A 24186-nucleotide genomic window follows, 5' to 3' on the forward strand; every position below is an offset into this window, starting at 1 on the left:
TTTTTAAAACTACGATGTACACTCGAGGGAAAAAGTTCCATAACGCCTTAAGTAATGTTGTTGGTTCAAGCCATACTTTCAATGTGATATAAATTGGATTTTTATCTTTATACTGGGAAACACATTAGTAGGTTCTTAATCATTATTTGGACATTTTGTAAACCATTAGAAATTCTCTGGCTTCAGGATTTTTTTCCATAAAGAGAACTCATGTTCTCCTTAGAAATTTAATAGCCGCTCTGAAGTAATGTCTCATATTTAATAAGATTTTCATTACTTTTACAAACTATACTCCAGTAAATTTACTGATTGATGTAGCTCAGATCAGACGGTTCTCAATAAATTAATGGGGAGGAGCATAACATTCAGAGGGGAATAATGAATCAAAAACGCCTTACTCATAAAATTAAATAACTCTCAATAAATGTAAATGAATAAAATAATAAAGCCTCGGCATTTTGTATTTTCCAAATGCTTGGAGCAACCTTGGGAAAAAAAAAAAAAAAACAGGGACCTTATCAAGGGGAGGGGGCGAGAGACTGCCAATATGTAAATGGCTGCATAGGGACATTGACAGCAACTTTAATTTACCCTGATTCCATTGGAAGAAGTCATCAGTTTGTTCTCAAGGCCACCAAGCAAAATGGTGTGACGTTTTGCTCATCTTCAGGAAAGGTCTAATTCAGGCATAAATTCAGTCCTGAGGTGTTTTTTTCAGGTTGGCAAGTTGTAAGAGCGGATTAAAAGCCTGGAGCTTACTTTGAGCTTCATGTGGTCTTTGCTTAAGAACCCAATAAATACTTTAATTTTGTCATCTTCCTTTCTGTCAAAAGCTAATATGTTGTTGAAGGATCTAGATTTGAATTTGCTCTGCTCCTTCCTGGCACTGTGGTCTTGCAGAATTGTAAACCACTGTAAATCTCAAAATCCTCATTGATACCCCGGAAACCTGGTAAATTATGCAGATGCAGGTGATTAGCACAGTGCCTGGGCCAGCCAGGGGCTTCATTGATAGGTGTTGAATCTAAAATGTGAGCTGAGGGAAAAAAAGAAAAATGGGTGCTTCCAGGCCTATGAGGCCATGGTCATCTTGTAGGTTCTATCACTGACCATGTGGCTGAGCAAAAGAAGAGGGTACAGGTCAGAAGAAAGGGGAACGTAACAGGCCAGCAAGGGGCATGATTCTGACAGAGGAGGCAGGAGCAGAGTCTAGGATATCTTCTCTTCAGAATCATGCTTTTCTTGAGAGGATGCTGCTGACGGCTGGGGGCTGAGGCCTGGTGACCTATATTCTGAGTTCCCTGCCCTAAGTAGTGTGGGCACACAAGTGGTGAGGTGGGATATGAAGAATGGCGGCTAGGAGTGAGATGGAGAGAGGCCAGTTAAATCACCCCATCCTCTGAGGATACCAGAGACGGAAGAAAGAAAGAGAACCAGCTTAGCCTCTAAAGCAAGAGCCTCAACTCTACCAGACCCAGTACCTGTTTCTACTACAAATATATTATAACATCCACTCTTGTGTCCTGAAACAAAATTAATAAATAATATGCCCTGCCTACTTATGTAATTTCAAAAAAGAATGATTCCATTAACTCTAATATAAAGGAAAATCATTCACAATAAGGAAATACATATTTCAGTCTGTAAGTAGTTAAGAAGTATACCATTCCCAAGAACTATAGTAGAAAACATGTCTCATCCCTCCTTAGAATGAGTAAGTTTGTGTCTGAGAAGAGTAAAACATACAGCTGAACATGATTAGCCCTTTTTGCTTATAAGTGATATTATAAAGGAGAAGCCAAGTTAAAAAGTGTCTATACATACATAAGTATATATGTAATTGCCATTTATGTGAGAGCTACAAACACAGACTGGTTTTGGGTATGTTGTAATGGAGACTCAGGTAATCTGAGTGACATTGACTTTACTGCCCTAGTTTTTCCAAAGTTGGTAACAGCTTATTGGTGAAGTTCCAATGAAAACAGAGTACAAACATCCCTTGATTTACATGGTAATTATGTTCCTGGGAAATTCAATCTATATTAAAACCGTGCCAAAGAGTTAGATTCTGTGAACCCACATGAAAGCCAGCAGGGCACATGGAAGCTGTACGGGAAGTGGATGGCCTGCCTTTGGCCGGACTGTAACCCATAGTGAGGCATCATCTACACTCCCTAGTCCTCACCCATGGATTCACAGATCAAGGGTAGCACCCCCAGTATTTGTGCAAGCTGAGAATGCTCTCACAAATGTCCAGAAAGCTCCCTTCACCACTGCCTGAAAGGATACAAGAAAAAGGTGGAAGGCAGTTGGAGGGGTAAATTTAGCTGTCAACGAATGGACTCTTCAAGAACTGAGAATCACCAGCTTTCATACTGGGTTTCTTTGGCCACCTTTGTTCTTAAAATAAAACCTCTGAATTTAGAACTTTGCTGAATCCATATTATCTTTAGAAGTATTGAGGGTCCAGTGTTATGCTAATGATCACTCCTGAAAGCAAGTCAAAATTCTCTGTGTTTCTGTAGCCTTATTTCTTTCTGTCACATTTCATATATACAATTACTCGCCCTTCTATGACTTTAAAGCTTTTGACTGTATTGTAATTTATTTATGCTTACCTGTCCCAATTGGTGTTTTATAACAGATACTAGTTTGATCTAGGTGATTTTCAGGGCTGGGTTGTGACCAAGAGTGAAATGTTCATTATATCTTGGTGTGACTTTGGGGGTTGAAGCCACCTGTACCAACTGCCGTGTTCCCTGGTTTTGACCTTTTTCCAAGTGGGATTCAAGCTGTGGAGCTCTGACAGTTTTGTTGGTCTCCACTTATAGGTCCTCAGGAGGTTTTGATCATCACGGAAGGACAAAAATGTCTTGTTACCTATGCAAGCACAATGCCATAAAAAGCATAACACTTCATCTAGCACAGAAGGTGGAAGAAACAAAAAGTATCTGTGAGACTGAGGTGGTCTTTCTTTTCCAGCTGACATCCCAGCATCCGTATGCTGAAGTGTTCATTGGCCGGCCCCATGTTTGGACGGTTGACCTCAGCAATCAGGAGGAAGTGGAGGATGCCGTGAAAGCAATTTTAAGTCAAAAGGTTGTCTCTTTTATTCCATTTTCCCCCATCTGTACTGTGAACTGAAATGTGTGGGCCTCACAGGCCCTCTGGTTGAGTAATTAGAAGTTTTCCTCGCCAGCTTCCCTCTGGGATGAGAAAAGGGCCATGGTGTAGGATGTGGCCGGGGGAGGGTTCATGAGTGCTCTGGCAGACAGGAGCAGAGCTGGTACTCCAGTGTGGATTCTATAGACCCTTTTGGCATGACTGCTGGGTCCCAGATACAGTAGTAGGAGTTTGAATTACACTTGTTTTAGTGCCTACTTGTGTACTTCTCACCGAGATTGGAAAACACAAACATGCTCCCCTACAAAAAGTAAGAATGATAGGAACTATTAAGGAAATACTGGGAAGTGTTTTTATATAACATTTATTTATTTGGTTTTTTTAACCTACACATCTTTTTGTTTAAGTTTATTTTTTTATTTTGAGAGAGAGAAAGAGCACATGTGTATATGCAAGTCAGGGAGGAGCAGAGAGAAAGGGGGAGGGAGAGAGAATCCCAAGCAAGCTCCTTGTTCAGCCCGATGCCGGGTTGGATCTTACCAACCATGAGATCATGACCTGAACTGAAACCAAGAGTCAGAAGCTTAACTGACTGAACCACCCAGGTGCCCCCAATTAAGTACCTACCATATGCAGAGCACCCCTGGAGTCCCTATAGGGGACACTCACTTCTGTAGACAATTGAGGCTAGCTCCCTGCCTGTAGAAGCTCACCACCCAGTAGCAATGGGCCAAATTAGCCTCTCGCAACCCCTAGACTGCCTTGGACGCTCTTCGGGTGCACCCTGCTATCTGGACTCCTCCTTCCAGACACTGCTTACACTCTGTCACAGAGAAGCATATAGACATGGCTGTACTGAAGACAGGCTGGAACGCTTGAGTTGAGGTTCCAGCTCTACCACCTACTTGTAGCATCCCCTAGGGCAGTTACTTAATCTCTGAGCCTTAGTTTCTTCATCTCTAAGTAGGCTTGTATTACCTACTATATAGGTATTGGTAAGGATTCAGTGAGATAATGTAAAGCCCTTAAGCATACCATCTACCACATAATAAGTGTTTAGTTGACATTACTAAGTCACTATTACTAATACATATATAATCATCTTATTTTTGTTACCAACAGTCTGGATTTGCGCTAGACTGTCAGCAACATGAGGACAGGAATTCTCTCTCACTGCTGTACTCTGTACCCAGTATAGTGATTTACCCTGTGGATTAAGAGAGAGAGGAATAGGTGTTTGCAGACTATGTTCAGTGCCAAAAATAATATGCAAAAGATCAAGAAGCAGAAGTAGGGGGAAGTTTCAGGAAAATGCAGCACTGAGTTAAGTCTTTTAGGATGAGTAGGAATTTGCAAAGCTAAACCGAGAAGTGGACCCAGATGGGCATGGGTCCAAGGCGCAGTGTGAATAAAGGGGAAGAGGTTGAGTGGAGTGTGGCCCCACTGGGCTACCTCAGAATATCTGCCACACATCCATGGCTCCACCACCAGGGAGTCATTCCTGTGGAGATCGATGGTTCTTTCTTTCTTTCTTGAGTCCCTGAGTCCCTCAGAGGATTAGCTTCTTAGGGCTACCATAGGAAAGAACCACAAACTTGGTGGCTTTAACAACAGAAATTTATTCTCTCACAGTTCTAGAGGCTAGACATCCAAAATTAAGATGTCAGCAAGGTCATGTTCCCTCCAAACAAAGCCTATAGTGGGGGAGTTCTTCCTTGCCTCTCCCACCTTCTGGTGGCCCCAGGCACTCCTTAACTTGCAGCTATAGCACCTCAATCTGTGTGTGTGTGTGCGCGCCTGACTTTCCCATTCTTGGAAGGACATTGGTCATACTGGACTAGGGCCCACTCTAATTCAGTACGACCTCATCTTAACTTGGTTACCTATGCAAAGACCATATTCTCAAATATGGTCACATTTACAGCTCCTGGGAGTTTGGAATTCAGCATTATCTTTCTGAGGGACATAATTCAACCCACAGCACTTGCTTAAGTGCACATGCCCTTGAAGATGAGTAATTTAAAAGCTAATATAAAGGCAGAAAATATTGGATCATTGTGTACAAACTTTTTAGGTACTAGATCCCTTTTGTCCACCAAATGGGAATGCCTGATACAAAGCACAGAGAGTGAGGCACACGGAGTTGTACTTGATCATTCCTACTTCACCCCATGGAACCTCTGGTGCTCTACATTTTAAAACACTGATCAATCTTTTTCCATCTTATTCCAAAAACTAAGATCACATAAGGGAAAAAAAAAAAAAAAGAGTAATTATAATAGTAGCTCTTATGTAGAGAGAACCTTCTACACATCTAGAATCTATCTATATCTATATGAGCCTAGTCTCATTTAATCTCACTTAATTCTTGTACAGATGAAAAGATCGAGGTTTAAAAAAAATAACTATGAAAAAAAAATTAACTATGGGCATCTGGGTGGTTCAGTCAAGTTAAGCATCCAACTTTGACTCAGGTCATGATCTCATGGTTGGTGGGTTAAAGCCCCACACTGGGCTCTGTGCTGACAGCTCAGAGCCTGAAGCCTGCTTCAGATTGTGTGTCTCCCTCTCTCTCTGCCCCTCCCCCACTCACACTCTGTCTCTCTCTCTTTCTCTCTCTCTCAAAAATAAATAAACATTAAAAAAAATTTTAAACAATAAAGAAATAAAGAAATTAAGTAATTTATCCCAGATCACATAGCTAGTAAGTAGTAAAACACCTGGATTGAAACCTAGATCTTTTTGACTAGTGTGTTAAGATAATATAAAATTTAAAAAGGAGAAGAAACATGGAATGAAGTAAAGGGAAGGATAACTAAGTAAGTTGAGTAAATAAATATCTTTTAAATGAAGGCTGAAGTCAGTAATGAAATTAATACAAAAACTTATTGCCACAAAAATCCTTATGCTTGTTAGAAATGGGTCAGAAATTTAGTGCCAAGCTTTCTCGTATTTAATTACAAGACTTTAAATTTCATGACATTCAAAAAGTCAAGGTAGCATGACCCACCTAGAGATGACCCAGATGTTGGAATTTATTCAAAAGCAACTTGGAAGTGCTAAGATAAAGTATTAAAAGATTTGTTAAAAAAGGTAGACAGTATATGTGAGCAGATGGGGAATTTCAGCAGAAAGATGGAAACTTTTTCTCAAAGCCAAAGGAAAAAATGCTAGAACTGAAAAATACATCAGAAATGAACAACTCTTTCAGTGATCTTATCAGCAGAGGAAACTACCAGTGAACTATTCAATAGACTTATCAATAGAAACTATGCAAATTGAAACAAAAAGGGGGTGGGGTGGGGAGAATGAAATTTAAAAAGAACATATGAAACCTGTAGGACAATTTCAGACAGCCCAGTTTATGTGTAATTGGGATCGCAGAAGGAGGAGAGAATGGCCAGAAGAAATACTTGAAAAGATAATGGCTAAGAATTAATGAATGACATCACCCTGCAGACCCTGGGAGCTCTATGAACCCCAAGTAGGATAAATATTAAGAAAAACACTTAAGTATACATCGTTGCCAAACTGCAGAAAACAAAAAGTTAGGGGAAAAAATCCTGAAAGCAGCCAGAGAAAAAATGTGAAAGCAGCCAGAGGAAAATGTATTACATTTAGGGAGATAAAAATATGAAAGACCACCAATTTCTCATCAAAAGTAATGGAGACCATAAAAAGATCCTTGGAGGCAGAACGTGTAGGGCCTTTAAAACAGGCCATGACAAGGATTCTGAGCTTTATTTTAAGTATGATGGGAAGTTTTGAGCAGGGGAATGGCATGACCTAGTTGCCATTTGAAATCATCAACAGAAATTGCAGAATATGTCTGATGTAAAATCCTAAAGTTAGTAGATAGAGGAGATCATTAGGACTCAACTCCTGGTCTTCTGGTACCTTCTGAGACCATCTCTCATTGAGTGATGCCAACCCGCGTCTGTCAGGTGGGACCATGGTGGGGTCAGCTGATCTCTGAGAGCATTTCCCAGTAGGAACTGTACTCTGACTTAATGAGTGGGTACTAAAGAGACAGTACATCTCAGAAGAAGGGAGGTAAAGAGGAAAAAAGGAAGGAGAAGGTGGGAAGTTATTGGGAAGTTTGTAGCAGGAACTACACAGTGCAGCCTGCAGGCATCCATCCTGTGGCCATATGAAAAGCAGTCCTTTTCCCACAAAGCAGGATGGCCAAGAACACTTCCCCTGTTTCTCCACAACTGGCCCTACTTGGGTTTCTCCAAGTAGGGATGTGGACTGAGCATTCCCTTACATTCTATTCCCCAAGGAGGCCTTGACTTGCTGAAGGATTATCATGCAGAAAATTATCACACGCCCCCTACTCAAATCCACACAATAGCTCCCACATCAAAGGCTTAGCAGTGTTCTTTATATCAAAAGCCAGGAGTCTGGAGAACTTTCCCACACAGAGGGCCCTCCCTGTTCCTGTCCACAGCAGGATGGCTAATGGAACTCACTGGTAGGGCTGGTTTAAGAATACAATTACCCACTTTTTTTTTTTTTTGCTTTGCTTTTCCTGTAGAGGAAAATTATTTGGCTTCATATTATTTAAAATAGTGAATGGGCCACAAAGCAATTAATGAGTCAGCATCCCTTTGGTTAAATTGGGTTAGATTTGTAGGAGGATACAGAAAGAGCCGTTTTTCTGTATTTATTGCATTGAGCCCTTTGAATTAATTCACTTCTATTTCTAATAAATGACCTTTGGAATAAGTTGTAGGAATGGCCCCAGAGTATTCAGCCTGTTTCCCATCACATAATTGGATCTGTTGATGTCATGGCAGATGGCCACTCATGTTTATTTCACTCTAGAAATTCAACTTGTCACCATATAAATGAGCTTGAAATGCCAAGTCTTCTGCTATAGTTTCTTTCCATTCCTTCTGTGAGCCTTTAAGAGGAGACATAGCTGTAGGCCAGTCATAGAAAGCTTCTAGAACCACTCATAAATTGAGTAAATAAATATCCTTTAAAAGAAAGGGCTATGAAGGTCTATATCTGGGTCAGAGAGGGCAGAGCAAGTGTAAAAGCTTGAGATGAGAAGTGGCAGGCTTGCAACATGGAAGTCAGTTTTCTAGGTATTTTGAGCTCTTTTGAGGTGATCTATTAAGGAACAAAATGACCTGTGTTCCTGCAGAATAGCTCTGCCTTAATAGTATAATACTTATGGCTCAGCCTCTTTTAGCTCTATCTGGATGGTTGTGGGCAGGAAAGGCTGAGATAAAACCTGTGTGATTTTATGATTGCTGATGTGAAGATATGAAATTAACAGTCATGGTTAAAGAAGATTTCACATATAATGTGTGAATCAACACACACACAAAAGGGGAAAAAGTGCCTTGATACCAGCTGTTTGGCTGCCCGTGGAAGGATGTCTTCTCTGTCAACTGTTCCGTTTTACTCAGGCTTCAACTCTTAAGTGTTTTATCCAGTTCTCCACCCTATAAATTTGAGATAAGCAAGTGTAGATAGACCTAAGTGGGAGATAGTGAAGGTGGCCCTCCATCCCGTTGCTGGCAAGTACTGTTGGGTTCTCTGAAGCTGTAACAGACTAGATTCCTAGTGATTTTGTGCCAAGTGAAATTTCCATTTCAGTTGGTGGTGTTTGCTGGCTGCCCCCAAAACACAAGCCTTGTAACGTTGGCATATTATACTGCGCAGCAGAGATAAAACCTACATTCTTCCCCTTTCCCAGGTGTCAGTATATTGATCATATTGTCTCCCCAACCCCAGAGAAGCACCTTCTGGGATATCCCGGAATCTGGTAAGATGCTCAAATTCATAAGAAGGCAATTGTTAGGAGCAGGGCTTTAATGGTGAAGTTGACAGTGTATAATTCTGGTATATACCATCAAATAAAGCTTAGGCTCCTTAGTATAAAAATCCCTTTGTGGAAGGGTTGCCTGGGTGGCTCAGTCAGTAGAGCATCCAGCCCTTGATTGCAGGTCATGATCTCTCAGTGGTGAGATCGAGCCCCACATCAGACTCTGAGCTAGGTGTGGAGCCCTCTTGGGATTTTCTCTCTGTTTCCCTCCACCCCTCCCGCACTTGTTACATGCGTTCTGTCTCCCTCTCCGTCTCTCCCTCTGTCTCCCTCTCTCCCTCTCTCTCTCTCTCTCTCTCTCTCTCTCTCTCTCCCTCTCTTGAAAGAAAGAAAGAAAGAAAGAAAGAAAGAAAGAAAGAAAGAAAGAAAAGAAAAGGAAAGAAAAAAGAAAAGAAAATTAAAAGAAAAGAAAAATCCTTTTGTGGAAATGCAGTGAACCTCTTCCCAGCCTTGTTTCACCAGCCTTCCTGATCCCAAGCTCTACCCACCTGCTGTTCTTCTTGAATGTCTAACCCACTACTTGCTCTACCTGAAATGCCTTCCCCATTTTGGCTTGCTAGAATCATAAATGGCTTTAAAAGCCCAGCATAAGCAGAAGTCTGCTTTGACCTTCTGGCCTCCCAAGACCTGTGGCTGAACCCTTGGCGGCACTTAATTACTCTTTCTGCCCCACAAGTTCTTTACGTATGTGCTCACCTCACCTGCTAATGCAGACCAATGCCTTAGTCACCATAATGGGTCCTTAAAGTAACCATCATGTGTTTTTCTTACACCATTGAGCATTCATGTATTCAACAGGTGTTTGCTGAATTCCTATGTGTGCTGCCCAGCTCAACACTGGGATACAAAGACAGCCCAGCAGCCATGGAGCCTGCCCTGTGGGGCTTTTACTTCTAACAAATGATACGCTCCACCTTTTCTTGAATGCCTACTGTGTTTTAGACCCTGAACTAAGCACTTTACTCTTTTTTTTTTTTATTTATATAACCTTCAGTTTAAAAGAGGTAGATTTTTCTTATCACCATTTTACACATGAAGAACCTGAAGCTCAGAGATGGTAGGTAATTTGGTCAGGGTCCCACAGCTAGTGTGGAGCAGAGTGAGGTTGTAAACCCAGGGCTGTTGACATCTAAGTTCATAGTCTTATCCCCTCATGAGACACCTGAGTGTGAGTGAATCAGGGGAGGATTGGGTAAGTGTCCTAGGTTCTGTGTCCTCCTCTTTCATGATACCATGTTCTGTTTCCACAGATTGAGCCATACATGCCATATGAATTCACATGTGAGGGGATGTTGCAGAGAATCAATGCTTTCATTGAAAAACAGGTAAGGCTCTTCAGATGTTCTTTTGGCCCATGACCCCAGGGAGCTCTCATGAATAGCTAAGAGCTCACCATGTTTCTGTGGTTATTTTCCTGCTTTGGAAGACTCCAGAAGCTGGATAAATGCTTGGTGAAAATTTGAAGCACACACTGTCATGGTCATGCAGGGGACTTAGCCTGTCCTTGGGTTAAGAATGTTTTTTATGATGGTAGAAAGTCATAACGGAAACTTAGGATGGGAGAGACTGGATGATCAAGGTGAAGACCTCCATAACTATCAGACTTGTGCCCAGAATGGGTTCTGAGGGGCATCACAAAGACTTGGGTGATGAGGGAGAGAGAGAAATGGTTTTCTGATCTTGCTAGATCTTCATTTATTACCCTAAAAAAGGCAAGGATTAAAACCAGGGGGTTCTAAGCATTCCCTTAATACATGTTCAAAAATTCCAAATATGTTAGGACTTTTCAGTGGTTTTCAAACATCTTTTAAAACACGACCCCTTTTCAAATGAAACTTTACACAAAACCTAAGTATCTAAAACAGATCAAAGGAGGGCTTCGGTTCTAAAGTAGGGGGAGGGTTCCATGAGTCCCATCACCCCCAACAGAGCTTGCACACTGTGGCTTGTGCTCGGGGCAGTAAAGGCCAAGAGCACCATTGGCATCCTTCTATAAAATCTCAATTCCTTAGTCTTCAAAAGCAGCTCACAGCTACAAATAGATTCAGAACCCCTGTGGGCAGAGCAGTATGAACTCCTTGACCACATTTCAGAAATGGGGGTCTCCTCTTCAAGGGCAAAGCAGAATGTCTTGGAGCGATAAAGAGATCTTTACACAATAGGGGATGGGGACTGTGCAGGCTAAAATAGAAATGGCTTGTTGAAAGTGTAAGTAGGCATAGACTGGAGGTCCAGGGTGGGTTTCCAAGGAAAGGTTTGAGGTGATGCACTGGATGCTGCTGTTGGAGGGGGAGAGCAGGAGGCACAGGCTCCAGGGTGGCATGTGTGCTGTTCTGGGTGCTTGTTAGTGGCCAGAGGGCATGCTCTGCAGCCCCCACAACTGTTTGATTGTATGACTTGGACACGTTACTCACCTTTCTGGGTCTTAGTTTCCTCTCCTATAGAATAAGGACAATAATAGAATTTGTAGGCACGAAGTGGTTAGAAAAGAGCTAGCACATAGTGCTCCATACATGCAAACTAGTACTGTTGCTTACATAATATGGTGCTATATATCCTATCATAGTCTATAATTATATTGTGATACAATATAATGCAATACGATACAACTCATTGGACTTCACCCCAAGAGCTAAGCATCTGAATCATCATCTTATTCAGTCTTTCAATTTTTTTTTAATGTTTATTTATTTTTGAGAGAGAGCATGAGTGAAGGAGGGGCAGAGAGAGAGAGAGAGCGAGGAGACACAGAATCCAAAACAGGCTCCAGGCTCCACGCTGTCAGCACAGAGCCCGATGTGGAGCTTGAACCCACAAATGGTGACATCATGACAGGAGCCAAAGTCAGATGCTTAACCAACTGAGCCACTCAAGCACCCCTCATTCAGTCTTTATATAATGCCTCCATTAAGAATGACCACATCAGGAGCACCTGGGTGGCTCAGTCCCTTGAGTGTCTGACTTTAGCTCAGGTCACAATCCCATAGTTTGTGGGTTTGAGCCCTACGTCGGGCTCTGTGCTGACAGCTCAGAGCCTGGAGCCTGCTTCAGATTCTGTGTCCCCCTCTCTCTCTGCCCCTCCCCTGCTCACACTCTGTCTGTCTCTCTCTCTCAAAAATAAATAAACATTAAAAAAAATTAAAAAAAAAAAAAAAAAAAAAGAATGACGACATCAGCATCCTAAACTGGAAAAGCCATTTCCCTACAGATGTCATGGCCGTGAGTACCAAACATGTCACGGGCACACCGTCTCATTTAATCCTCGCAATATCCTGGGAGGTGGTAGGAATAACTTCTGTCTGCATAATGGGGACCAAGATCTGCAGTTGTGGGCTCCAAGTTTGTTGCTGGTTTGGTCTGAGCCCAGGCCTGTGGTGGCAGATGCCCTGGAGCTTTTCTTCCCATCTTCTTTTACCTCACGGAGCCAGCTGCTGGCCCTTCCCGAAGGTGCAGAGAGGAGCAGTGGGTTCTCCCCTGGCAAAGAGTTTTAAGCTATCACAGCTCTTACCACCATTACAGGAACCAAGCTGAGATTTTACTAGAATCCCTGCAGCAGCTTCTGAAACCACTTCCTCCTTTCCTGTCTCCACTTCCTCCCAGGGAAGATGGTTATTCACCACCACGTAAAAAAGACTCTTTATCAAGTTCATTTGGAGGCTTGAAGACCATTGAATCTCAGCCAGTCCTTAAAAGTTCTCATGTGGGCTGTTCGCTGTAAATCTATTACTAGCTTTCCCTTCACACAGGAAGCTGGTATTCCCCGCATTGGCCTTGCTAAATGCTCCATAATGCAGGAGCACACCTGGTCCATTCACCTCTATGTCCTAAGTGCCCCACCCAGCACACAGTAGGGGCACAGTAACACCCATTGGAAGGAAAGAATAAATGAAAGAGAGCATGTGCACGTGCTTATGCTTTTTATTCCTGTGTCCCAGGAGCTAAGAAGCTCATTTTGGACCTTAGGATTTGGAATACACGCTAATACAACTGCTTTCACTCTAGCTCCTTGGCCCAGACTTGTGCAGAGCTCTGCAGTTCGCAGAAATCCAAAGGCCTCTTTTTTGCCTGCTGTTGTTGATTCACCCATCCACTGGGTGAATGGTTGTCAGCTGGAGTTCCCTCTGGACTGTGCTGGGAGGCAGGGAAGATGTCAAGGGACGAATTCCCATCCTCAGGTAGCTTTGGGTCTCACAGAGACGCTGGTCAAGTCCATAGGCAATGCCACCATGTAACTGGGATGCTTAGGGATCACATCACTCAGGGGGAGAGATGGGGAGAGTCTATCCAGAAGCATTTTGCAGGAGAGGAGTCCTGACGGCAAACTGGGGTTGGGGAGGGGCGATGGGTACAGGGAGGACTCTGCAGGTCACTGTGCAAAGGCCTGGGGAATAAAAGAGAAATTGTGGTGAATTATCAGAAGTTTAGCTGTGACTGAAGAGAGGTGAGGTTGGACAGGCTGGAGGAGGAAACACGTAGTAAGACGACACTCAGGTTCAGCTGAAGAATGCAGATTTGATTCTGGCACAAGAGGATGAGGGCAGAGGGACTGTCACATTGGTATTTTAGGAAAATCCTTATAGGAATCTTGGTTTGGGGCATTTCCTACTAAACATTCTTTCAGTGCTGCCCACAATCCCTCAGGAAACCTGTTTCAAGTTCATCCCAAGCCTCTATGGGAGAGTTTTGTTGAAGCCGTAATGTTGCCCCAACTTCAGAGTGGAGATGGGAAGTCAAGACCCCATTGACTCACAGGTTGGGTCTTCTACCTCTGACAAATATCTCCAGGCCTCAGGATTTTAGAGTGTTTGTTATTTCTGCAGAGAGAATATTATCAAAGAGCAGTGAGACTGGAGAGAGGGGTGTTGCTGGTGTGAACAGGAAAGCCTCAAGCTCTGAAGAGGTGCTGGCCGCCCAAGCTTCTGGTCCCTCGAACTGTAGTAGTGCTGCAGCCCTAATTAGGCTGATCTCTGCCTTCAGAGTCTTCTGTGTGATCTGCGAGGGGAACAGGGAAGCTTTTATCTCAGAACCTTTTCAAGGTTGTCCGTCATGCTCACACAAGGCAGCAAGAGCCAGAGGAAGCCAATTGACCGCAACTGAGAAAGCCCCAGGCTTCAATGTACCGTGAGCGGTTGACAGCTGGAAACCTACCTCATACCCAGCCAACCCTGGGCTCACTCACCCAGTGGGAAAGAGTCCTGACTTGAGGAAAACCACTTGCTTTTTTCTCCTAATGTCCCCCTCTACACACCACCCCTGCTTTACTGGACTGGAAATGTTGATTTGGGTTGTGTGCTCTTTTAAAGCAGATCTCTTCAAGAGGTGCTCTCTCTAGCCGTGGGGGAAAAGCCAGAGGGTGGTGGCAAGGCAAAAATCCCTTGTAATCTAAAACCAAGAGCATTTTTCTTCACTAACCTGAGCATCCAGGCCTGTTAAGGTTCTCATTACGCATTTCTTGGGAAGGATTTAGGTATTTGCCTCAGGCCAGAGAGTATAGAGCGGGTCCTTCGGAAGGAACGGCAATGTTCAGGTTGATTTCTGAAAACCATGCATTTGTTCCTCAGTCTTGTTTTCTACTTCCTGTAAAGACCCTGTAAATACACAGAATGACTATGCTCATATTAAAGAGCTGTATAATTCATGGGAAAAGCATTCTGAAGATACAGAGGGAAAAATGAGTTAATTCCCAAGAGTCACTGTGAAATCAGCTTCAGCTCCTGGGAAATATGGCTTATCGGGGACCATCTTAAACCTCCCTGGGGAGTGTTCTAGATGCAAAGACAAGCCTGGTAGTGAATCTGAATAGTCCAGGGTAGCAAGGAATGGTGGACAGAGGATGCAGGGAAAGATGAAAAGGAACTAAAGAGGGGAGAGGGTTGCCTTTAATTTGGGGAATGTTTGCTCTTTGGAAAAATGGATGGCTGCTGTTTGCCTAGCCATTCTCCATCTCAGAGAGACTGAGTAATGATTAAGCGCTGGAGCCTGGAGTCTGGCTCTTGCCCCACTCTCTGTAGCCTTGGGCGAGTTCCTAACCTCCCTGTCCTATTGCTGCTTCTGTGCAGTGGGGATAACACTACCTACCCCATAAGGTGGATGGAGGAATCATGTAGGGCTGAGAACAATGCCTGACACAGAGCAGGTTCTCGGAAAGCCTCAGCTACTTGCTGCTGCAGAAACCCAGCACCCAACTGAGGTATGCTTTTTAAACAGCTTCATTGACATGTAAGTTACAGATCATAAACTTCTCTGTGAAAGGATACAATTCAATGATTTTTTAATCACATTGATAGAGGTGTGCACTTACCACCACCATCTAGTTTTACAACATTCCCATCACCCCAAAAAGCTCTTTGCCTCTGTGCCTCTTTGCAGTCAGTCCTCGCCCCAGCTCCCAGTGACACACTGGTCTGTGTTCTGTCTCTGTAGATTTGCCTTTTCTAGAGACAGCTGGCTTCTTTGACTCATCATAATGTTTGTGAGGTTGATGCAGAGTCGTGTAGCAGTGCTTCGTTCTTTTATTTATTGCCGAATAGTGTTCCACTGTATGGATACATCACTGTTTATCCATTCACCAGTTGACGGACATGTGTGTTATTTCCTGTGGTTAATGTGAAGAGTGTGGCTATGAACAGTCACATGCATGCGGATGCACATTTTCCTTTCTCCCGGGTAGTGTCTCAATACAAGATAAGTAGAGGATGTGGGACATCTGTGTCTAACTGCTTTAAGAGTGAGCTTGTTGGCTCGTTGATTTGCACGCGTAGAGGTCATCCATGGAGACCATTCGCTACACTTCAGCATCACACCCACCTTCTGTTGTACCTGTGGAGACACACATCCACGCCCACTGCTAAGAATCAGTCCAGGGACCACCTGTGGACAAAATTGACTCTTTTGAGGACAGCACAGGTCAAGAATGCTGGGTACCAATGGGTAACAGAAGTCTTTAATCCAGTCTTTATTAAACACCGTTTTTGTGCCAGACCCTGTATCTCCCAGCTATAACCTAAATAACAAATGTGATCCTTACCTTTCTGAGAGCTGGCTGAATTTGGCCCAGACCCCAATTTCAAGGCCTAAAACCTGTCCCTTTCCCTCCCCCTGCCACAAATTCCTGGCCTTAATTCCTCTAGATCCTGCCCCCAAACCTGAATCTGAACCCATCTTCTTGGCTTCACACAGTGAATTTTTACAGAAATCCACTTGGACCTAATCTGTCATGGATGTAGTGATGGTTTGGCCAGGATGGATGGGGCTAGAGGGCTTGTGGAGGAGATCCTATCACAAACAAGGAGAGAGGAACAGGCAGGCCCCTCCACTTCATGGGGGAGGGGCAGAGAGGCAGCATTCTATCATCTTCTCTAGCTCTTTGGCTGTTTCTGGGAGTCACTTTTTCTCCATGCTTGGACTAAGCCTTCACTGCAAAGGCAAGCACCCTTACTTCTTTTCCACAGTAAGTTGTCTTCACTCATTCAAACATTGCTTTTTCTCATAAATTTGTTGACAGTAAACCTTCCTTATTAGAGTCACTGCAGGAAAATTTCAGAATAGTCATGCAGATTTAAGGGAATTTGGTAGCTGGTTGGAATAGTTGTTAGAGAGGAATGCAAGTGTTCTGTGTTCGAAATGGTCTTATTAACCAGATTGGAAACGACTGTGTCTCATTCTGGCTGTATAAAGCCACTCTGAGTTAGGAAGATATTGTCCGTTTCTCCTTCTACTCTCAAAGCCTCAGGAGGACAAAACCATTCATTTCAGTTCAACAGCTCTTTATTGAGCACCAGTTATCTGCAAAGCACCATGTTTGTGGTACTTCCTCCTGTTCAGCCTACAAAACCCAACCCAGAAATCTCTATTTCCTGGGACCCTTGACTGAGTGCTCCCACCACCACACTTGCCATCCCCTGAGAGTTAGTCATTTACCTCCTCTAGGTGGCCTTTACATCCTGTTTGGACCTCTACTTTCTACTCTTCTGTAATTCTTTAAATGTTGGCCTCTCTTGCCAGACTGTGCGCTGAGGCTTTGAGCCTAGAGACTGTGTTTCACGTATGTTCATGTTTCCAGCACCCAGCATAGATTTGAATAGGTTTTGGTGAAGTTTGAATGAGAACCTTCAAAGCCACCACATGATACGAATGTTTCACAGAGGTGTGTTTGAACTCCAATGCCTGGGTCAGTCCAAGCCCAGCCTCTCTATCCTGCCTCTGCTCCTGCTCTTGCTGTCTTGTCTGAGCACAGCACATCCTCTCACTCCTGCCCAGAACTTTCCAGTGGCTTTCATCTTACTCTTAAGGAAAAGCCAAAGCTGTGTGGGGTGATTCCCTCGGACCTCCTGGACCCCATCTCCTGCTGCTTTTGTCCCCCAACACACACACACACTCTGCTCCTACTACGTGTAACTCTGTGGTCCCCTGGAAACCTGCTAAGCACTCCCTTGTCACAGCCTGTGATCTTGGTTTGCCTCTGCCTGGAATGTTCTTCCCACATGCTTGCAGGGCTTATTCCTTTACTCCTTGAGACTTTTCTGAAATGTCCCCTTTGTCAGTGGTGCCTTATCTAGACACCCTCTCCCCTAACAAATCTTAATCCGTTTTTCCTCACTCATTCTTTCCTAGAGCCCTTACCACCTTTGAACATATATATATACGTGTGTATGTGTGTGTATATATAAATGTATGTATACATGTATTTATAATGTATGCATGTACATATATATGTATACACACATATATATACATATATACATATATGATATATGTGTGTGTGTGTGTGTATATATATATATATATATATATATATATATATATTTCTGTCTTTCTCATTGACTATAAGGAGGCAGGGGTTTCATTCCTTTTTTCTGAGTCGCCAGTACCCAAGGGCCTAGAAAAGTCACTTGCACAGAGAGTAATAGTAAGAGCCAACCTGTAGATGGCAGTATTTGTATCAGGCACTTTTCTGAACACTTAAACATTATAGTAGCTACCCCTGATCTGCGGGGTATGTGTTCCAAGACCCCCAGTGGATGCCTGAAACCTCGGGTAGTATCAAATATATATAATATGTTTTTTCCTGTGCACACATACCTATGATAAAGTTTAGTTTATATATCGGCACAGAAAGAGATTCACAGCAATAATAAAACAGTTTTAACAATATAGCATCATAAAAGTTAGGTGAATGTGGTTTCTCTCAGAACAGCTTATTGTCTTGTGTTCACCCTTCCTGTGATGCTATGAGATGATGAAACACCTATGTCAGGAGATCCAAGTAGGTGAATCACTCAGGCACTGTGAGGTAGCATCAGGCTTACTGTTGGCCTTCTGACAAACCCTCAGAGGATCATCAGCTTTGGGACTATGGTTGACCACAGGAAACTGCAAATGGCAGTAGGTTTGTGGGGGGATGGAGGACTACTGTGTAGTTAATTGAATCCCCTCTGCAGCTCTGTGAGGTACCAAATGATACTTTATCTTAAAGTTGTGGAAACTGAGGCAGAGAAAGATTATGCAACTAGCCAAGATTACTTAGCTAATAAATGGAGGAGCTAAGATTCAAACCCAGACAGTCCAGAGTTCTGAACCCGTGGGCTTTCCTGCTTCTTAGCAAGTGTTTTGTTGACTGGATGCATCTGTGAATGGGTAAGACAGAATGAGTGCTTCCAGCCAGAAGACGAGGCAGGTCGGCATTGACATATTTGCCTGTTCCAAGGTTGGAGGAAACAGTGAGGGCTTGCACTCAGAGGTGAGGCGAGACCTGTTACCGGGCTGCCAGTTTGGTTGTGCTCTGCAGGCACCTGGGCAAAGAGGTGGCTTTCACAGGTGAATTGTCCTGTCCTGTCCTATTCAACATTTACCTCTGGATCTGGTAGCAAATAATGTTCTACCTTGCAATATTATCTCTACCATCTCTAGGTGCCTTCTTGAGAGTCCCCTCATTTTATCTCACCGGAACTATATAAGGACTGAAGGACAAATGATATTTTCTCCATTGTAGCTGTGAAAGCAGGCAGAGAGCTCGAGGGCCATCTGTGGGTGTACCGTACCTGGTGGCCAGAATCGTAACCCTGGTCCCCACACTCCCTCCTGCCTCACCTGGTGTCATGCTTACCAGGACATCTTCAGAGTTTCCAGATGGCTCACCAAACCTTCAAAAGGTCCCGCTGCTATTTTTACTAATTTTTATCCTACTGGCCCCCAGAGCAGCCCCCATGAGCCATAAAGCAAGCATGACTGGGGCTCAAAAGTTCATGTGCGCTTGAGCTCAGCTTGCCTGTTGAAGGGAGCCTGGAAGAGGCCGGCTAGAGTGGTTGACTAAGAAATGAGCAAATGGGGCAGGTCCACCCTGCAGCATAGCTTTGAGGGCACATCCCTTCACGCAGACCTCACAGTGCCAACCTGCCCTTCATAGGATGTGCTGGGCTCCACGTATGCAGGGCTGCCCTGGCTTCCGCAGACGCCAGCGCTGCTGTGCCCCCAACCCCTGTACAGGGCAGAGGCGACCCCTCTGTGGAGGGGCAAGAGTCAGGAGATGAGTGTCAGTGCAGCACCTGGCTGTTGGCCAGCCTTCTGTCAGCTCTGTCCCTTACAGTCTGTCAGCATCGCTCCGAGGACAAGCAGTGCAGGCAGGAGCAGAGCGGGTAACCTGCCCGAGCCAGAACGGGGGCACAGCTCACATCTGCTCTCTCTTAAGTCGAAGCACTTTCCTTGGCACATCACCTCCTGGCCTAACACAGCAGACAGAGTATTTCTGCTTGTTCTGGTTTTACTCCTTGGACTGCTTCACATTCTTCACAAGGCTGAGAATTAATGAGAAACAGTGTCTTAAGAGTCTACCAGATTCAGGGATGCGTAGGCGGCTCAGTCAGCTAAGTGTCCAGCTCTTGATTTCTGCTCAGGCCTCACACAGTTCATGGGTTTAGGCCCCACATCCAGCTCTGCATTGGCAATGTGGAGCCTACTTGGGATTCTCTCTCTCTCTCTCTCTCTCTCTCTCTCTCTCTCTCTCTCTCTCGCCATCTGTCTCTGCCTCTCCCCTGCTTGCGCTCTTTCTCTCTCTCTCAAAATAAATAAATAACTTTAAAAAAGAAAAAAAAGAGTCCACCAGACTCAACAAGTGTAGAGATACTACCCTCCACTCTAACTGCCTGTAGGTGTCATCTGAGAAAAGACATTCTGTGTTTTCTTACAAGGTATAAAAGCCAGAATTTGAGCCATTAGCTCTCTTGGGTTTCCAGTTCCCCAGCCTAATCCAGGGTTGGGCCAAGCTAAATTCTGGAAGCAAAGAAAAATTCTCACGTGGCTCCTAGTATAGACAGTATAATCTGATTTGATTTCCTGTGTGTTTGTCCATCCTGTCTAGTCACACAGCAGGCTTTGGTGTTGGATTTAAAATCTCTTTATTATAATATTTAAAGGCTGTAGAAGTTCTAAGATGGCTTGTAAAGAATCATAAGCAAAGTTGCTTGCATTAGTGAGCCAGAAAAAGAGCCAAAAAGCAACACTTAACGTTTTCCAAATATCTGTGCACCTACTCAGTGCTGACCAGTAACTCCAGTGATCATCACGTGCTTTCCTTCTTCCTGTTTGGTGACAGCCATCTTCATTGGATGGACAGAGTACCAAAGGCCAGCCAGTGAATTTCCATATGCTCCCAGGGAAGGGAGGGACAGCCACCAGTGAACAGTGATCTTCTGTGGGGTGCCGTGGGTCTGTGCAGTCACCCAGTTATTGTGCTGCCCATGGCTTAGCAGGCACATGGATTGTGTTCAAGATCATCGTGAATCTGAGGAGTCAAGTAGGGTCTGCTTACTGTGCCGTCTGTGGTAAGCCCAGACACTCTGCTCCCCCTCCCACCATGCATCACTTTCAGCAGGTTAGCCTGGATCCTAATATCTCTAAACAATCCAGTGTATTTCTGTCATCTCTGCATTGTTAGGCTCTCTGGAATCTTCTGTCTTCAGCTGATGTGAGTCGGTGTTCAAGGTGTCTCAACCACACGCAGTAAAGGATTTATCTTCGTTAGCCACCAAACTCACTCAGCCTCGAGCAGTCCAGTCCCCTCATTATAGAATTGTGTGATATGGAGGGCCACAGTGGGTTTGCCCTACTTGTTGGGGTCTGCGTCACTGATTTGAGGAAACTAGAATAGAACCCAGCACTGACTACTCACTACCTGCCAGTCAACTTTCTCACCATGTAACAGTATCACGTCTTTCAGGGAGGAGGCGAAGAGAAGCAGGAGCCTTAAGAAGTCTCAGTGTCATCATCTTCACTTTCCTAATGAGTCAGGATGTACCCTCAGAACTGGCTGCCTGCAGGGCCTGGGGAGTGTCCCCTTTGCTCTTTTCTGTTTTCTTTGGCTCACTAAAAGTCGTACAAGCCCAAACTTAAAAAAAAATGCAAGCAATACAAAAGGGCCCTCCTGGGTGTAGCTCCGGCCCACTCCCTGGGGCTGCACCCACTTCATTGCTAAGGGACAGGACAGTGGCAGGCCCTGCCTGCAATGCTCCAAGTGACCAGCCCAGGGGCCAGGGGGGGTATGAAACATTTCCTCTGCTGGTGCCAGTTCTGGGAGCCCAGGGTCCTGAGATTACAAATCAGCTCATGTACACAGAGCAAGGAAAGGAAACATATGAGGACACAAAATATTCCAGGAGGATGTACACTGAAAAGTAAATTTCCTTACCACTCCAGACCATGTTACTTAGTTCCCTTCTCAGCACCACCCACACCAGACAGATTCTTGTAAGGAGCTGATGAGTGTTTGGAAGAACCTTTCCAGCTCCTCCCCCACTGCTTGACACAAATGGAGACACCCTGTACACCAGCCTTCACCCTGCTTCTTTCAGCCCTTAGTATGTCCTGAAGAGGTCTGCATGTCAGGACATAGGAATCTGTTGCATTTTGGAGTATAGTTTGTGTTTAAACAGTTAGCTGTAGTCTTTTGCTTCTACTCTGGCAGTGCCGCTGTGATACCCTGTGTGGGTTTCTTTGAACCCCATGTGTCCCCGTATGTCTGTAGGGTGCATTCCTATCAGTGGAATTCAGAGCCCAGGGTCCTGAACCCCTCTGAGTACTCCCGAGAGCTAGTCTGCCCCAAGAACAAGTTAAGCACACGTGGCTGCTCAGGTGTCCTGCCCAGACGCCACCTTCTGCAGCCTGGACAGCCCAGGGACTCCGCAGTTTCCCAAGATTTCCAACTACACTGTGCAAGCCAAGCAAGCTCTGGGAGCCAGACATGCATGAGTTCCCACCACTGGTACCTGTTCAGGGTTGCCTCAGCACAGCCCAAGTGCAAGCCTGGGGTTCCAGGTCACAGAGAGCTTCCTGCTCCTCATCAGCCCTTTCTCCAGCTCCTCCTGGTCTGCTCGTCACCCAGGGCACCCAATCGTGCCACACAGTGGCCCTCCCACCCACGTCACATCCCTCTACCCACACTGTGACTTCCTGGGACACACTAGATTCCTGCACTCCCTCTAGATCCCAGAATGACTGGCCCTGCCTCATTCTGCATACCCACTGTAGCTTCTATGCTGCAGGTGCCTCTCTGTGGGGGGAGGGGGGGCCGGAGGGGAGGGAGTTGGGGGGGCAGGTCCCTTCACGTCCTATCCTACATCTTCTGACTATTTCTCTAGCTGTGACATTTGTGCCCCGTTATTATTGTCACCTAACGAGCCCTGAGCGCCACAAAGGCCGTGGCCCCACAGTAGGCTCTCTCAGCCACACATGCACGCTCCCTTTCTTCATGAAGTCTGAACTAGCACTCATATGAGGTAACTGCCAAATTCAGTAGACACGGTCAAAGCCTTGGGAATCAGAGCCAGAACAGAACAGCTGGTGAAGGTGGGCCCAGAGGTACACCTTCAGGGGCAGTGACTTCTCATGGTGGATGGATGGGAACGATGAGGATTAACAGCAGCTACTGGCAGGCACGATGCTGTGCACATGCCTTGTGCTCCCATTCATCCTCAAGCCCTGCGTGGGAGATACTGTTGTCCCCCTTTGTGGCTGAGGCAGCTGGTGGGTAGAGAGAGGTAAAGACCTGGCCTAAGGATGTGTTCCGGCTGAGCCCGGTTGCAACCCAAGTGTGTGTGGCTCCCACCTCCTGGCCTTCGCTGCTCTCTCGGCGGGATGCTTCACCTTGTGTGGGCAGCTTGGCGTGACAGGCATCCCCACCTGAGTCCTTGGTCCCTGGACTGATGGTTTCATTGTCATTTTAGGATTTCTGCCATGGGCAGGTGATGTGGCCGCCCCTCAGTGCCCTGCAGGTGAAGCTCGCCGAGCCCGGACAGTCCTGCAAACAGGTGTGCCAGGAGAACCAGCTCATCTGCGAACCTTCCTTCTTCCAGCATCTCAACAAGGACAAAGACATGCTGAAGTAAGTGCAGGGGTGGGGAGGGCCAGCCCAGACTCCAGCTCACCTCCGGGCTGCCATTGTGCCGAGAGGGACAGGGTTTGGGGAGCAGGTGGCAGCACGGTCCCCCTCCCCGCCCTGCCCCACAGAACGTTAGGCCAGCAGTTCTGGTGTTAGATGAGATCACCTGGCATGCTGATATATTTGGAATCCATATGGGGGTGTTGTATTTGCATAAATAACACGGTGTTTGGAATTGGATATTGTGGGATGTGTTCATTTGGCTCATGTTACACCCAAGATCTGTGGGAATGGAGATGGGCGCAGAACCACAAACATGGAGGGTCCTGCCCCTGGGCTCCCCTGGCAGAAGCCAGGTCTGCAGAGCTTGATCCGTGCAGGTGGCAGGTCATGGTCCATGCTGAAGCGTGGAGCCCGAGAGGAATGAAAAATCAGCGTAAGGAGCTGGCTTAGAACTGCCCACGGCACATCCCTTGCCACCTTCCCCTGCTGTGGCTCCCATCCCCTTTTGCACTTGATTGCAACACCCTTGGAATTCGGTACATTACAGGGGCCTGAGCAGGCCTGACTTCCCAGCCCCTTGGCAGGGAGGCGGGTGCAGCACAGGCCAGAGCTGTGCCCAGAAGAGGCCTTCTGTATCGCTTGAGTTTTTTCTCCTCTTGCCTGCATTACTTTTGGTGATCCCATTCATTTCCCTTTGCTTGGCATTTTGATTTTGGCATTTGCAGATCCCAAATTTCTACATGAGGATTCTTCTGGCCTCTGAGTCATGACCTCTGTCCGTGCTAAATCTGTGCTCCCAATTTCTATTACACCCACCCTGGGCCACATATTACTTAATTACCTAGCCACT

General features: G+C 45.2%; 1 protein-coding gene across 3 annotated transcripts in view; it reads left to right on the plus strand.

The window, feature by feature from the left end:
• Window positions 1-24186, plus strand: part of MGAT5 (alpha-1,6-mannosylglycoprotein 6-beta-N-acetylglucosaminyltransferase) — a 335910-nt gene that overhangs the window by 306139 nt on the left and 5585 nt on the right. For all 3 annotated transcript variants that reach the window (XM_030326467.1, XM_030326469.1, XM_030326468.1), the window contains 3 exons: window positions 2983-3099; window positions 10213-10287; window positions 23179-23336. In XM_030326467.1, coding sequence (XP_030182327.1) covers window positions 2983-3099; window positions 10213-10287; window positions 23179-23336 — 350 coding nt within the window. The remainder of the gene's footprint in view (window positions 1-2982; window positions 3100-10212; window positions 10288-23178; window positions 23337-24186) is intronic.

This window comes from Lynx canadensis, chromosome C1 (genome assembly GCF_007474595.2).
Source record: "Lynx canadensis isolate LIC74 chromosome C1, mLynCan4.pri.v2, whole genome shotgun sequence".
Classification (NCBI taxonomy): Eukaryota; Metazoa; Chordata; class Mammalia; order Carnivora; family Felidae; genus Lynx; species Lynx canadensis.